At 40.3% G+C, this 14,821-nt stretch overlaps 1 protein-coding gene across 1 annotated transcript; it reads right to left on the bottom strand.

Moving 5' to 3' along the window:
• Positions 1-1,129: 1,129 nt before the first annotated feature.
• slc22a31 (solute carrier family 22 member 31) lies at positions 1,130-14,630 on the bottom strand. The gene is made up of 9 exons (XM_087794025.1): positions 14,197-14,630; positions 8,193-8,296; positions 7,967-8,121; positions 5,882-6,050; positions 5,137-5,282; positions 4,949-5,057; positions 4,673-4,887; positions 2,142-2,253; positions 1,130-2,024 (listed from the first exon to the last, which is right to left on the bottom strand). The coding sequence occupies exons 1-9, from the start codon at positions 14,584-14,586 to the stop codon at positions 1,577-1,579; spliced, it is 1,848 nt and encodes a 615-aa protein (XP_087650151.1). The 5' UTR covers positions 14,587-14,630; the 3' UTR covers positions 1,130-1,576.
• Positions 14,631-14,821: the final 191 nt, after the last annotated feature.

Genomic DNA, 14,821 nt, shown 5'->3' with positions numbered 1-14,821 from the left:
ATATTTGGAACCAAAACTGTCAGCTTGACGTTTTAGATCAATTATTAAAGCCGGGGATTTTTATTTTGACTAAAGAAATTGATAGTTCTCCCCCGTCTGAAATAGTGGCGAACGAGAGGTTACGAGAGCTATTATGACGTAATAATGGCTTCACTCCTCCTCCATCACGCCCCTTTGTTTATACAACGAAAGCCTTGTAGGCGGAGACTTCTGGGATTCCCGATGTTATTGTAAACAAGAAAAAAAATCTTGCCAAATTAAAAGAAAGTTAAATATATATATATACATTAAGGTTAAGTATTTTAAGTTTTGGGTTATGATTTGGGTATTGGTTAGGTTTCGGTTCAGACCCGGGGTAACATTTAGAAATATTATGAAAAATAACTATAAATATAAAATTAAAAAGGAATTAAAAAAATAATTGCTGTAAATATAAAGTAGATGGTTAACTAAAAAAAAGAAATTAAAAAAGAATAATGAAAAATGTTAAGGTTGAGGTGCGTTCTAGGGTTAAAGTCGGAAAGTTACATTTTAAATAAACATACAAATAAAATGAATTAACTGAACAATTAATTATAATGTAAAGAAAATGTAAAATAAATAATACAAAAATATTTAAACAGTTTATAAAAATATTAATATAATATATAATAATATAAGAACTAATCAATATTTTTAAATATGTATTTAACTTGTATATCTTTAAATTAATTCAAGTTTTAATTATGTACTATTTATTCATTCAATCAATATTTTATATAAAAACAAAGTTGAAATTGAGATTCAATGTGAAATAAATGTATCCCTAAATTTATATTTTTATATAATAAATTAATGATTTAACATTTTAAATACTTTACTTTATTTACAATGTTTTTAACTTTTTCTTTTTTTTTCGATTTTGTTTACACTTTATAACTTTATATATTCAATTCTTCCCAAAACATCCTAACCTTACATCTAACCGCTTGAACTAATCTATATTTTTATAATAAATAAACACCAATGAAACACAAATAAATATACAAGTTCAAGTTCTCAATGCTTAGTTTGAGGCCTTTTACGTTATTCAGTCTATTTATTTTTAAGGAGAATCATTTGAAAAAAACTTCAAACACACATTACCCATCGTAAAATATTTATTTTCTTGTAACAGAACGCTTAAAGTTCAAACTAAATTCACCTTTTTTTTCTGACGCTTTATCTGCGACTTGAACAACAACGTTTTTTTTTTTTTTTACAATCAGTGGAAAATGAAAAAAGAACTCTTTGGTGTGTTTTCTCCCTCTAGTGGGCTTTGTAAGTACTGCATTGATATCTGAAGAGCAGTTATAGAGCCTGAAGCTGAAATTCCTCCCTGTGGTCCAACAGGCCGAGATCAAATTAGATCCAAAGAAGTTAAGGAATTTTTTTTGTTCAAAGTCTTTGAGTCGACGCCACTGAAGCACGAGTGGTAAATGGATACGACAGCAGCTGACAGGGGTCAACACAGGTCAACGCCACACAGTCGGGGGAACTTCCCTGTTGCGTCCTCACGAAGGACAATCCAAGTCTTTAACAACGGAGGAATACTTTTTTATGAAACCACGTCTCTCAGAGTCTCGTCCGGTCCTTGAGTCTCGCTCTCCGACAGCAGGGGGGGATGATGATGAGCCGGGACGGAGATCCTGTACGGCAGATTATCTCTTCCCAGCATCCTCCTGGTGGCCGACACCAGGCGGGAGTAGTTGTCGGGGTTGTACTCGGACAGGGGTTGACTGGTGTGCAGCAGCGGCAGGTGGTCTCGGTTCGGCGGCGACAGGAAGAGCGGCGGCCGGCGCTGGTTCTCGCCTTCCTTCAGCGTGTCGGGCAGCGGCTTGCGTTTGCTCTCCGGCAGCAGCATGATGCACAGCACGGACAGGACCGCGAAGGAGGCGAAGATCACGTGATGCAGGAAGTAACCTCCGTTGTTCTGGAGCTCCATGAGGGACGAGGCCGCCATGCCGACGCAGCCGGCGGCCAGGACCAGACCGAGGCAGCCCCCTCTAGTGGACGAGAAGAGGAACTCAGTTATGAATAGACGATAAGTATCGTTTAATGTAACACTAGAGTAGATTCTCTGCATCCGTTCGTATGATTCGCTCACTTGTTTCCCATCTTACCTCACCACGGTCGGCATCACCTCCCCGGCGAAGAGAACGCTCAGCATGGCGAGAGCCTGTGAGAACAGCAGGCCCACGATGGAGAAGACCAACACCAGACCCCCGCGCAGGTCTGAGTACACATGGAAGGACAAAACATGGTGTCATGAACGTCTGTTGACGGTTCAGTCCCGACTTATAGGACTTACAGGATTGAAGAACTCATTTAAAGTGACTGTTATTCCTCAGAGCGTTATTTTAGCTGGAAGATTAAAAAAACATCTGAACAAAGAGAACTGGTAAAAATCTGGTTCAGGAACGCTACAGCAGTGATGGGTTCACTGAGGAGGAGTGAGACAATATATTGGAAAACAAGTTGGGAAGAGTAACCCAAGTGAGAAAGTTGGTCAGGAAATACTTTTTTTATTTTAGTTAAAAGGCGATTTAAAAAAATATTTTAATTGTGTGCCTGGCAGAAGAATATGATTGAGCATTGCATAGTAATACTACAGGCTCTAAAAGAGTAATACTTCAGAGCCTCACAGTGTAATACTGCGGAGCCTCACGGAGTAATACTACGGAGTCTAATAGGGTAATACTACGTAGCCTTATATAGTAATACTATGGAGACTCATCAGGTAATACTACAGGCTCTAAAAGAGTAATTCTATGGAGCTTCACAGTGTAATACTGCGTAGCCTCACGGAGTAATACTACGGAGTCTAATAGGGTAATACTACGTAGCCTTATATAGTAATACTATGGAGACTCGTCAGGTAATACTACAGGCTCTAAAAGAGTAATTCTATGGAGCTTCACAGTGTAATACTGCGGAGCCTCACGGAGTAATACTACGGAGTCTAATAGGGTAATACTACGTAGCCTTATATAGTAATACTATGGAGACTCACCAGGTAATACTACAGGCTCTAAAAGAGTAATTCTACGGAGCCTCACAGTGTAATACTGCCGAGCCTCACAGAGTAATACTACGGAGTCTAATAGGGTAATACTACGTAGCCTTATATAGTAATACTATGGAGACTCGCCAGGTAATACTACAGGCTCTAAAAGAGTAATTCTACGGAGCCTCACAGTGTAATACTGCGGAGCCTCACGGAGTAATACTACGGAGTCTAATAGGGTAATACTACGTAGCCTTATATAGTAATACTATGGAGACTCGCCAGGTAATACTACAGGCTCTAAAAGAGTAATTCTATGGAGCTTCACAGTGTAATACTGCGGAGCCTCACGGAGTAATACTACGGAGTCTAATAGGGTGATACTACGTAGCCTTATATAGTAATACTATGGAGACTAACCAGGTAATACTACAGGCTCTAAAAGAGTAATTCCACGGAGCCTCACAGTGTAATACTGCCGAGCCTCACAGAGTAATACTACGGAGTCTAATAGGGTAATACTACATAGCCTTATATAGTAATACTATGGAGACTCGCCAGGTAATACTACAGGCTCTAAAAGAGTAATTCTACGGAACCTCACAGTGTAATACTGCCGAGCCTCACAGAGTAATACTACGGAGTCTAATAGGGTAATACTACGTAGCCTTATATAGTAATACTATGGAGACTCGCCAGGTAATACTACAGGCTCTAAAAGAGTAATTCTATGGAGCTTCACAGTGTAATACTGCGGAGCCTCACGGAGTAATACTACGGAGTCTAATAGGGTGATACTACGTAGCCTTATATAGTAATACTATGGAGACTAACCAGGTAATACTACAGGCTCTAAAAGAGTAATTCCACGGAGCCTCACAGTGTAATACTGCCGAGCCTCACAGAGTAATACTACGGAGTCTAATAGGGTAATACTACATAGCCTTATATAGTAATACTATGGAGACTCGCCAGGTAATACTACAGGCTCTAAAAGAGTAATTCTACGGAACCTCACAGTGTAATACTGCCGAGCCTCACAGAGTAATACTACGGAGTCTAATAGGGTAATACTACGTAGCCTTATATAGTAATTATATGGAGACTCACCAGGTAATACTGCAGGGCCTCAAAGAGTAACACTAAGTAGCCTAACAGAGTAATACTACGGAGCCCCACGGAGTAATACTATAGAGTTTAACAGAGAAATACTCAAAGACTCACAGAGTAATACTATAGAGTCTAACAGAGAAATATGCAGAACCTCACAGAGAAACACTGAGGACTACGTAGTCTCACGGCGTAACACTAAGGAGTCTAACAGAGTAATACTATGGAACCTCATGTAGTAATTCTACGGAGCCTCACAGAGTAATACTACGGAGTCTAACAGAGTAATACTCAAAGACAGTGCCTTGCTGTGGGACTTCACAGTTTACCAACATTTTGACAGACTTTTGAGCGTGGTCTACAACATAAAATTGGTTCAAGTTTAGCAAGTAAAAATAGAATTGATATATTAGTTGAACTGTTGATATTCTTACAAAAATTAACGATTTTAAGTTTATAATTCATTTTTTAGAATGTTTTTTAGAAGCTGGAAAATGTTTATCCAAAAGATATCCAACTGTGCACATTATGACTTACATGGTGTGAGCGCGAGCAGCAGCAGCGACGACAGACCAGTGACGATGGCGAAAAGCAGAAGCATCCCCCGACGACCAAAGTGATCCACAGAGATGCAGATAAAGATGCAGGCTAAAGCTCCGGTGATCGCTCTGATGAAGTAGCTGAAGTAGAAGTTCTTGGAGTAACTGTGCATGTTCCTGGTGAAGCAGTACTGGATCCCCGTCCCGATGAACCTGGAAGGACGAGCATGAATCAGCTTCACAGTCAATCCAAGAACCGTCAAGTTAAACTCACAGAGTGAGGCTCAGGATGAGACAGTTCTTCCAGATGATACGAGTCCGACGAAGCTCCAAGACGGAGTAGAACCTTGGCTCACTCTCCTCGCCGTAGGCGGAGTCGATCTCTGGAGTGGGAATCATGAGCGTCGGTGAGCTGCTAACTGTCTTACGTGCCACTGAAAGTTGAGCTGAAGATGCATGTACCTGTCAGCAGAGACTCTCCCGGGTAGATTTCATCGCGCAGACACACGCCATTCCTGCTGGAGAATTTCTGCAGGTTCTGCTTGGCTTGAGGGATCTGGGACGTAGACATCTGCCAGCGAGGAGACTCGGGAAACACCGAGGCGAGGCTGAGGAGAACAGTTTGTCACTGGAGGTTAAAATCAGGCTTGATTTGGTAAATCAAAGGGAATTCACTGTCCAGCCTACGACAAATATTGAAATTACCAGATTAATTTAATGTATTTTCATCATTAAACCAAAGATATCGGTCCGAACTTTTGTTCAAAGAGGGCCACTTCTACAACGCTAGAACCAACATGGGGGACAAATGTGAATCTTGACATCCAATGTCTTTATCCCAGACAGACATTTTCAGTATTGAGGTGCATTTGGATGATTAAATCTTGTCATTAAAAGCTAATGTGGCGTATAAAATGTTTTATTTTTAATGAATGTTGTTGTTTATTTTAAATGTTATTGTCAAATCATACAGTTTATAGTGAGACTAATTAATTTAAGCAAACTTAAAAATAATAATAATAAAACACACTTTGTATAAATATTATTATTATTAATATTAAATATTATTATTTAAAACATATTCTCACAGAAACTTCAGGAAACAAGGGTGGCAAATATTTACAGATTTAAAAAAAAAAAAAAAAGCCATTTCATTGTTGTGCCGTAAACACATTGAGTCTGCAGCAGTATTGTGTGGATGCCTCACCACCAGTAGGAGAGCAGCAGCAGCAGTGGCAGAGTCAACACAGCCTGCAGAACCGGCCAATCACGGCACAGGACGGCAAAGCCCGGTAATAGCAGCTCTGCAAACACCCCGAAGAATCCGCTGACCATGGTGACCATGAGACGATGAGGGGGGTCACACAGCTCCAGCCCTGAGGGGGGGGGGAGACCACCACATCAAAACACAGATAAGGGCCTACTAAAAAAGGAGTCTGCAATCTCAGTTGAAATAAACTATTTTAGTGTTTATGTGACTCACTTCAGGGCCAACATCTTAGGAATTATTCACAAGTTACTGCTTAAATGACAGCAAAAGAAAAATAAAAACACGCCGTTTTTAATCACAAAAACTGATTTATTGTGAAAAACCTTAATGATACGATACGATTCTTTAGGTCACGATTTAATTCTCAATTCAACAATTGGCACAGTCGTAGCCACAGGGATACTTCACATTCGTCTGTCCTCGTCTGGGTCTTAAAGGTTCAGAGTCAAGGTTGTAAAGCCTCCTCTCTCGCATTACTGCCTTAGACAGATTCTAAAAATGTCCGGCCATTACCAGTCCACTGCGCAGACGTTTGAAGTGGTGAGATCATATCGCCGCTTTCAAAAAAGGTCTAGAAAATAAAGTTCGGTAGAAATGCATCTTTCTGACTGAGAAGTTCCTTTGTTGATCACATCTGTGAGCTTCTGACTTTCCTTTCCAGCTTCCCTGCACAGGGAAGAAAAGAGAAGCTCACTTCCTGTGTACTTCCTCTTCTTCTGTCCCGTTATTGTTTTCTCGTCCCTGGAGAGGAGCGATGCCTGCAGGATACGGCGAAATACGTTCCTCCTCTGCCTGCCCCAGAGTCGGCCTGGACTTAATCTAGATGGTGTTGCAGGAATGTGGGAGTGTGACGGAGGTATGTTGGAGAGCGATTCAGATGGAATCACTTATGGAGACGCATGAGCCTCCAGCTCTGGAATGTTATTTTTTTTACTAACACTGCTGTAAAGACATTATCCTGAGCGTCCATGAACGTTTCTTACGTAAGGATTTGTTTCTTCTACAGTCATGGGTGAGTAGCACCACTGAGTACCATCTGCCTGTGGTACTTCTACGTTCAGCATCATTCTACAGCAGCCTAGTAGGACTGAGTATCAATCAGAACTATACATTTTTCTTTACCAAGATCAGTTTTAACAAAACGAAAATGACCTTACACATAATACTAATCTTTTAAGTTTATATGAAGTATATAAAAAAACATTGCAAATTAGGTCAAAGTTGGTAAAAGGGTCATTTTTGATGTACTAAAACGAAATCTCATTTTATTATTTCATCTTTTTAACGCTTGCATTTAAATGTTTACTGGATATTTTCTGAAGCAAAGTACTGCATGACTTCGTGAACGAGACTCAATAAACTTAAGTCACATAAAAAAATACCCGTCACACAATTACAACCCTGATATATTTGAACATAGATCTATCGATCACAAGCAGCATGTTTTTAAACGTGATACTACAGAAGCCTGTTGATCAGTGCCACTAAAGAAATGAAGTTATGCTACAGATCTTATTTAATACAAGTATTTAATAAAAGCTTAAAGTGATAGTTCACCCAAAATTAAAATTTCACTCATTTTCTACTCGCCCTCATGTCGACCAAGGGTTGGGATTATTTTGAGTTTTCTGTTAGTTTTTTGGGTGAACAGACCCTTTAAGTTGAGGTTACTTGAATTAAAAATTGTAACATCAGTGAGACACATATATCTGATGAGTTTTGTGTAGGTTTTAATAAAAGCCATTGCCAAAGAGAGCTTAAAGAATAAATGAGTTTCTCATGGTTGAGTTCTGTCCGTATAATATCACTTAATTTTTATTTTATTTTGCGCATCTGCAGTTTAGTTAATGATCTTTTTATCAGGGAAAATTAACCCAGAACATAAATAAGGTCAGGTTAATAGAGTTTATGTCAGAGATGTTACTTATAGTCATGCCGGATGGTCATTGTTATTTATGTTAATATGTTCCGACTGCTTCCTGCAGATGATGATGATGATGATCGACCTCCTGATGTACTTACGGGCGACGTATGTGGTGATGAACACGCCCGCCAGCGAGGCGCCCTGAACCAGCCGCAGCAGCAGAAACACCACCGGGCTGGTGGACAGACACACGGCTGCTCCCAGCAGGCTGGACAGGCTGATGGTGAGGAGGAAGCATCGCCGTCGACCCAACCTGGTCCAGGAACAGAAGCTCAGCGACACAAGAACTCAGAACAGAAACGGGAATATGAAGGATTTATATACCAGTCGCAGAGCATGCCGAAAACGATGTATCCCACAATCCATCCCGTCATGAAGCATATGTGCTGAAGGGGGATTTTCCAGTAGTCGCCACAAACTAGATTCCACTGTGAAGGAGAGACATGAGGTGAAAAAGATGCACAAAAGGGGTGAGATATACTCAAATCTAAAAAGTGGGTCAGTTTTTATTAATTCATTCACTCTCGGGCACATCATCAAAGACTTCCAGATGCAGCGACTGAAACTCTGAAATCATGTGGACTAGGAGTGTGAGGAAAAAAAGGAAATATATTATAATAATTACTAAAGAAACAAAACAAATCATTATTCTGATATAAATATTGATTTAATTTAAAATACTGATATTTAACAGCACTGTATCGGTTTATACATTTTTGGCGTTTAAAGCGGACTTTATTCATATCATAGTGTTTTTTTGGTTTATAGTTCAATAAAAAGGTGTGTAAAATAAAATATTAGATGTTTCATTTACAATTAACATGCAAATAGTCACAGCGTTTGTTCATTTTGGAGTTTTAACAAAACTTTCAGTCGGTAGACAGCAGCAATCATTACACCCTTGAAAGCTGAACGCACACGAGATGAGATCACAGCCATGACCGGGGATGAGAGGATACAGTCGACTACTGCAGCTTTATAAAGTTGATGTTTGGACATATTTTGGCTGTCAGTTGTAGAACGTCAATCAAAAGAGAGCGGAAAAAAATCAAGATGTCACTAAAATTCAGTGTGCCTTAAATTTGTTCAGAAAATAAAGCAAGTGTATTGAAATAAATGCATCGTGAGATTATTCAGCGCTACAGCCTTAATGTGGACGACAGGTCCATTAATCCGGATACGACCAACTTCTTTTTTCTAGACTTTTATTGTCGCTTCCGCTAAAAGTGATTCTTCTTTTAAAGCAGCTACTCGCAATTCAAGGTTCACTTTTTATTCATTAAAATAATTTGTAAATTACATCATCTTAATTCCTCCAAATAGAGACTATTGTGATCGTCTTAACAATCCGTCCAAAATAGGAAAAATCAATTTCTCTTCAAGACCCCAGTGAGTGGGATCTCTTAGTGTAGCCAGAGAGACAAAGGTTTTCACTTTCTCCCCCGCAGGAATCCTGCCTTTTGTTGACAACGTTGTCCCGTCGGCTCCACAAGACCTCAAGCTGTTCTTGAGGCAATTTGCAGCTGAATGTGAAGCAGCAGGGATGAGATGCACTTTTACACATCGGAGACCTTTGTTCTCAAGCGTCTTATTGTTCCCCCCACAGAGAGAGATCATGTTTTTGAATGCATGTGTCTGTTGGCAAAATATCCTGCATCATTTCAAAAATTTGGTGTTGAGTAGCACAGAATTCAGCCCTTTCTGATCTATTGAAGTGACGAAGATTCCCAGATACATGTTGTTATAGACCCACCAGAACCACGATCTAACAAACAAAAAAGTTCCTCTAACACATGCTTGAAATCCATCAGAACCAGTAGTTGTCAAACATCACATTTCTGAGAGAGAGCAGTTTTTTTTTTAGTCAAGACACAGAATAGTGTGCTGGAGGAGGAATGTAGATCATTCTTATTGAGTTAAGGAAGTCTGCTGACCGCTTTATTAAGTTATGGCAGAGCAGTGTTCAAAGTGGAGAAGAACCACATCTGCTAGTACCAGCCGCCGCCTGCACGGAGGAACAGTGTGTTCCGAGAAGATGATCCAGCCCAGAACATGCATGCGCTTTTAAATTCAGTCCGGCATCTCCGGGTAAAGTTCTTTGGTGAACCTTCCACAAAGGCTTTGTTAAAACTAAACGTTTCAGTTAAATTTATTCAAAATAAACAACTTTTATTCCAAAGAGACACACACAGAGGTAAACATTTTAATATTTCTCCACGAAATGTTCCAATAGATTTCTGAGTGTGGAGATGCAGACAACATTGTTGTGTCAGCATATTATTAAATTCCATGAAAGTTCATGTAGTTTGTGGGCTTGACTACGGTCTAAACTAAGAGGGGGGTTATTGGATTTCTGTATTGGATTCTTTTAACATATACTAAGGCTAAAAAACTAGGGGAAAAACGTATTAATATTTGAATTATAACCAGAGTTGTAGGTCATAACAAGGCACCTGGTTGTTTTCAAATCACTAAGCATCATCTCATCTTCCACCAGCTGTCACTGGGGTAATATTATCATCGGTGGCTCCCAGACTTGGCATACCACGAACACTTGAGTAGACTCTGACTTCTGCTTCTGTTACTGGCTGTGATGGCCGGGACCTTCCTCAGCTGGTGCTCACCACAAACCCACCAAGAATGGCCTGGTAACATTCTTAAAAAGTCAACTAATGTGTAGCTTTATGCGTCTCTTAAATAGATCTTGACGCATCAGCAGTATGTGTCCGTTTCTGCAAAACTCTCATTGAATTATTTACATTAAGTTTAAGCCTCGTCCACTGAAAACACTTTGTCTATAGAAGAAATCGTGTTTATAACCACACCCACTCTGCTGTGATTGCTCAATCATCAAGGTTTGTCACCGCTCGTCATCAATCTCTGAAATCTCCACCTCCAAGGAGGGCGTGATTACAGCTGGCCAGAGGAGGAGTGAAGACCATTATTATGTCATAGTGGCTCTCGTAACCTCTCGTTCGCTGAGATTTTAGACGGGGGAGAACTTTATAAAGTATTAGGTTCAAAACATGGTCATGATGAGAGACTTACTGTATCTTGGAGAGAAATACTTCAACGTTTGAAACACGTTCATCACATCAGAATAATTCACTCTGGCTCATCTCCACGACAGACGTACTCAACTTACACTGACCAGATTGATTTAACGGTTGATTTCGTCATCCGTTGCACTTCAGAGATATTGATCTAGACTGAGATCATTGTAATTAAATATTGCACCGTGGAAAATTTAAAATGAGATTAGAGTTAAATGTATTAAGAGGAGTCATTATCTTAGATTGTTTCCGTGCGATTCCAAAGATAGTCTGGCTGACTTCAATAAGGGGGGAGTCGGGGGAAATTCCCACTAAGCTGATGCCATTTTTTATTAAATAATGTTGGCGACGACAACAATCACCTGATACTTGACAACAAAAATCAAGAGTTACATCATTGGGTCAATGATACGCTTATCGATATAAAACGTAATGCACTGGAATACTTAAAAAAAACTTTAATCAGCTTAGACAAAACTACTTGATGTCCTTCTCTCTCTCCAGGAGATATTCCTGTGCTGTGTCTCAAATCGCATACTAGCGTACTAAAAGTTAGTATTTTTAGTGCGTTAGTGCGTCTCAATTCTTAGTATGCGAAATTTAGTGCGCCATGCACACTAAATTGGCGTACTAACACGCCCACAAAACTGAGCATGGTTCGATGGACACTAACCACACTAAACAGCCGCCATCTTAGTGACGTTTTAAACGTTTTAAAGTTACGTCATATATAAATGCATATATATGCATATACTTACAGGTGCATTTTCCGCAGCAGTACGAGGATAAACACGTCTTCGCGATTATTTAGATTCTCATATTTTTTCTTTATTTCTTTTTCAATGCAATACGTGCTGCCAGCAGGTGTCGGCGATAGCGTTCAAACAGCTGGTAAGTAGAAGAAGATCTACTATCTGTGGAGAATTTGCGTACTAGTTAGTACGTACACTAAACTGATGCATACTAACTTCTAGCATACTAAGAGTAGTATGCGATTTGAGACACAGCACTGATGAATTCTGAATCTCTTCCACAGACCTTTGCTAACAAGAAGAGGAAGCTAATTGTGTTGAGCGACACACTCAGGGTCTCAGGAAGGAAAAAGGACGGAACACTTCCTAGCGCCACAATTTGTCTTGAGAAAAAAAACAGTCGTTTCCTTTGCGTTAGCATCTATGGAAAAGTGTTTGACACTGGAGCATAATGACCCGACCCATCCTGTCGCCCATGATCCACCTATGTTTTCTTTCAAAGGTAGCAACAACACACATGATCTGTCCTATCAACGCTGCTCGGACAACAATGCTGGGCTTTAACTCCCATCGCTGCATGTGTTCAATCATTTCAAACTGGTAAATAAAATTGGATTATATCTAGACATGTTTAAAAATATAGCGACACACAACAGGTGTGAGTTCTTTTCTATGAAGTATGCGCGTGTCTGCCATTAGTTCCGCTCGCAATTTTCACGCCAACGCTTCTCATCCCAAGCACAAAGAGATAGTCTTCAGTCGGGTTCAGAACCATTTTTAGATAATGTAATGAAGACAAATTCACTTATAAATCTAGATTCTTGAAAATGATTCTCGTGATAGTAAGTTACTGGAGGAAGGAAAGTCTGGTGCTGTGTCTCAAATCGCATACTTCTCTTAGTATACTAGAAGTTAGTATGCATCAGGATAGTGTACATACTAAATAGTACGCAAATTCTCCACAGATAGTATTCCTCAAATCAAACTCTGCTGCTACGCACTAACCGGAAATGACGCGACAGCTTCTTCTTCTACTTCTATTTAACGATGATTTCAACCAGAAGTTGGAATGATGTCGCCGACACCTGCTGGCAGCACGTTTTGCAAGTTTGGAAGAAGAAATAAAGGAAAAATATGAGAATCGAAATATTCGCGAGATATTTAAGCTGGTATCAGCACCGAAGACGTGTCATCCTCCAAATGCACCTGTTAGTATATGAATATATATGCATATACGCACTAAAAATACTAATTTTGAGTACGCTAGTATGCGTTTTGAGACACAGCACTTTAAACCATTTATCGACTTGTTGCATCGTCTAAACAGTTGTTGTTTTTTTTAATTATTAATCCATATTTGTTGTCTTCTTATATCCTCAACACGAGAGTGGATCTTTGGAGGCTTCAGAGCCAGAGACATAAACGTAAAAATAATAATAATAATAATCTTTCATTCAGATCACTGGTCCAGATAAAGCTCAATTCGTAGAGAAAACCACTCAAGACCCCTAAGATACAATTCCTGCACTCTGTGTTGTAATCGTTACGTGGTTGTGTTGCGGCTGCAGTAGCAAACTCTCCAGGCTTCTTTATTTTTATTCAACATTTATGTCTTTTTCTTTTCTTTTGGTTCGGACTGTATTTCTTTTCTTATACATAACCGACACCAGAGAGTTTATTCTGGAGAATTTACTGCCTCAGTATTTCTTAAGATTTATTTTTTACACTAGTAGAGAGACGTTATATTGTATTTAGTAAAACATCTAAATAACTATATTGTTGTTGAGGACATATAATGTTTTGCTGAAAACTAATAAGTATTTTGTGGTTAGGATGAAGTATTGGCAAGAGTACCTGCTTTTCAAATGAAGTATTGGCAAGAGTACCTACTTTTCAAATGAAGTATTGGCAAGAGTACCTACTTTTCAAAGGAAGTATTGGCAAGAGTACCTGCTTTTCAAAGGAAGTATTGGCAAGAGTACCCACTTTTCAAATGAAGTATTGGCAAGAGTACCCGCTTTCCAAATGAAGTATTGGCAAGAGTACCTGCTTTTCAAACGAAGTATTGGCAAGAGTACCTGCTTTTCAAATGAAGTATTGGCAAGAGTACCTGCTTTTCAAATGAAGTATTGGCAAGAGTACCTGCTTTTCAAATGTAAAGAAACACTAGCCAGTATGAAAACAAATGACAAGGAAGGAAGGGAGCAAAAACAAAAACAAAAACAATAATGTAACCCTGACCTACTGTATCGAGCGTTAATCGTCATGCGGGTCAAAGTTAACGTGTTGTTCGGTTCTGAGGAGACAATGTATCGAACTGATAAACAAGTGAAGAAGTCAAACTTTGCTTCAACTGTTCAGTTTCAGCCAATATTGACAGAAACACGTCTGCAGCTGATAATCTCAGACACCAGGACCGGTTTATGTTCGTCTAGTCAAACATGAGAAACACACCCGTGACAGGCGTCAGGAGAGAGATCCAGGTTTTTTTTTTTTAAAAAGACCAGAAAAAAAGAGACTAACCTCGGTGACGAAGTTGCTCTGCAGACCCGCGGCTCTGGTGAACTCCCAGCCCCGGGTGCACCCCACGATCTCCCGCGGGACCCCCTCGGAGAAGTGGGTGGTATTCCTCGGGTACTTGTAGAGGTCGCAGTGGCTCAGCCCGGAGCCGTTGACCCAGGGGATGGTGAGGTTGAGGTAGGCGTCCCTGGAGAAGTTGCTGAGGAGGAAGGCGGGCGGCAGGAGCTCCGGGTCCGGCTTGCAGTGGTAGGAGTCCGGCAGGAGGGTGTAGAAGGTGTCGCTGGACAGGTTGAGCATGACGGCGAAGGCGGGGAACCAGCTGAACACCACCGCGATCCGGTTGTAGCGCCCGTAGCCGCCGGTGTGAGGGAAGACCCTCGTCTCGTAGTCCATCTGGGGGGACGCGGGTCTGAGGAACAACAGATGGAGCCGCCGGTCCCTGCTCTCTGGGCGCGCTCCCGACTCGTGCGCGCCGCCGCAGCAGGTGGAGGGGAGGGGTCGGAGGGAGTACGTCACCCGTGTGACGGTTGCTATTGAAAAAAAAAAAAAAAAACAGTTTCTAATAACTTGTGTCAAACAAAAATGAGTTAAAACAAAAAAGCACTTACGGGCCATTCTTTTTTTAAAT

Source organism: Callionymus lyra, chromosome 6 (genome assembly GCF_982586985.1).
Source record: "Callionymus lyra chromosome 6, fCalLyr1.hap1.1, whole genome shotgun sequence".
NCBI classification, from domain to species: domain Eukaryota; kingdom Metazoa; phylum Chordata; class Actinopteri; order Syngnathiformes; family Callionymidae; genus Callionymus; species Callionymus lyra.
Note: the sequence above shows the minus strand (reverse complement) of the source record. Positions and strands in the feature narration are given on the sequence as shown.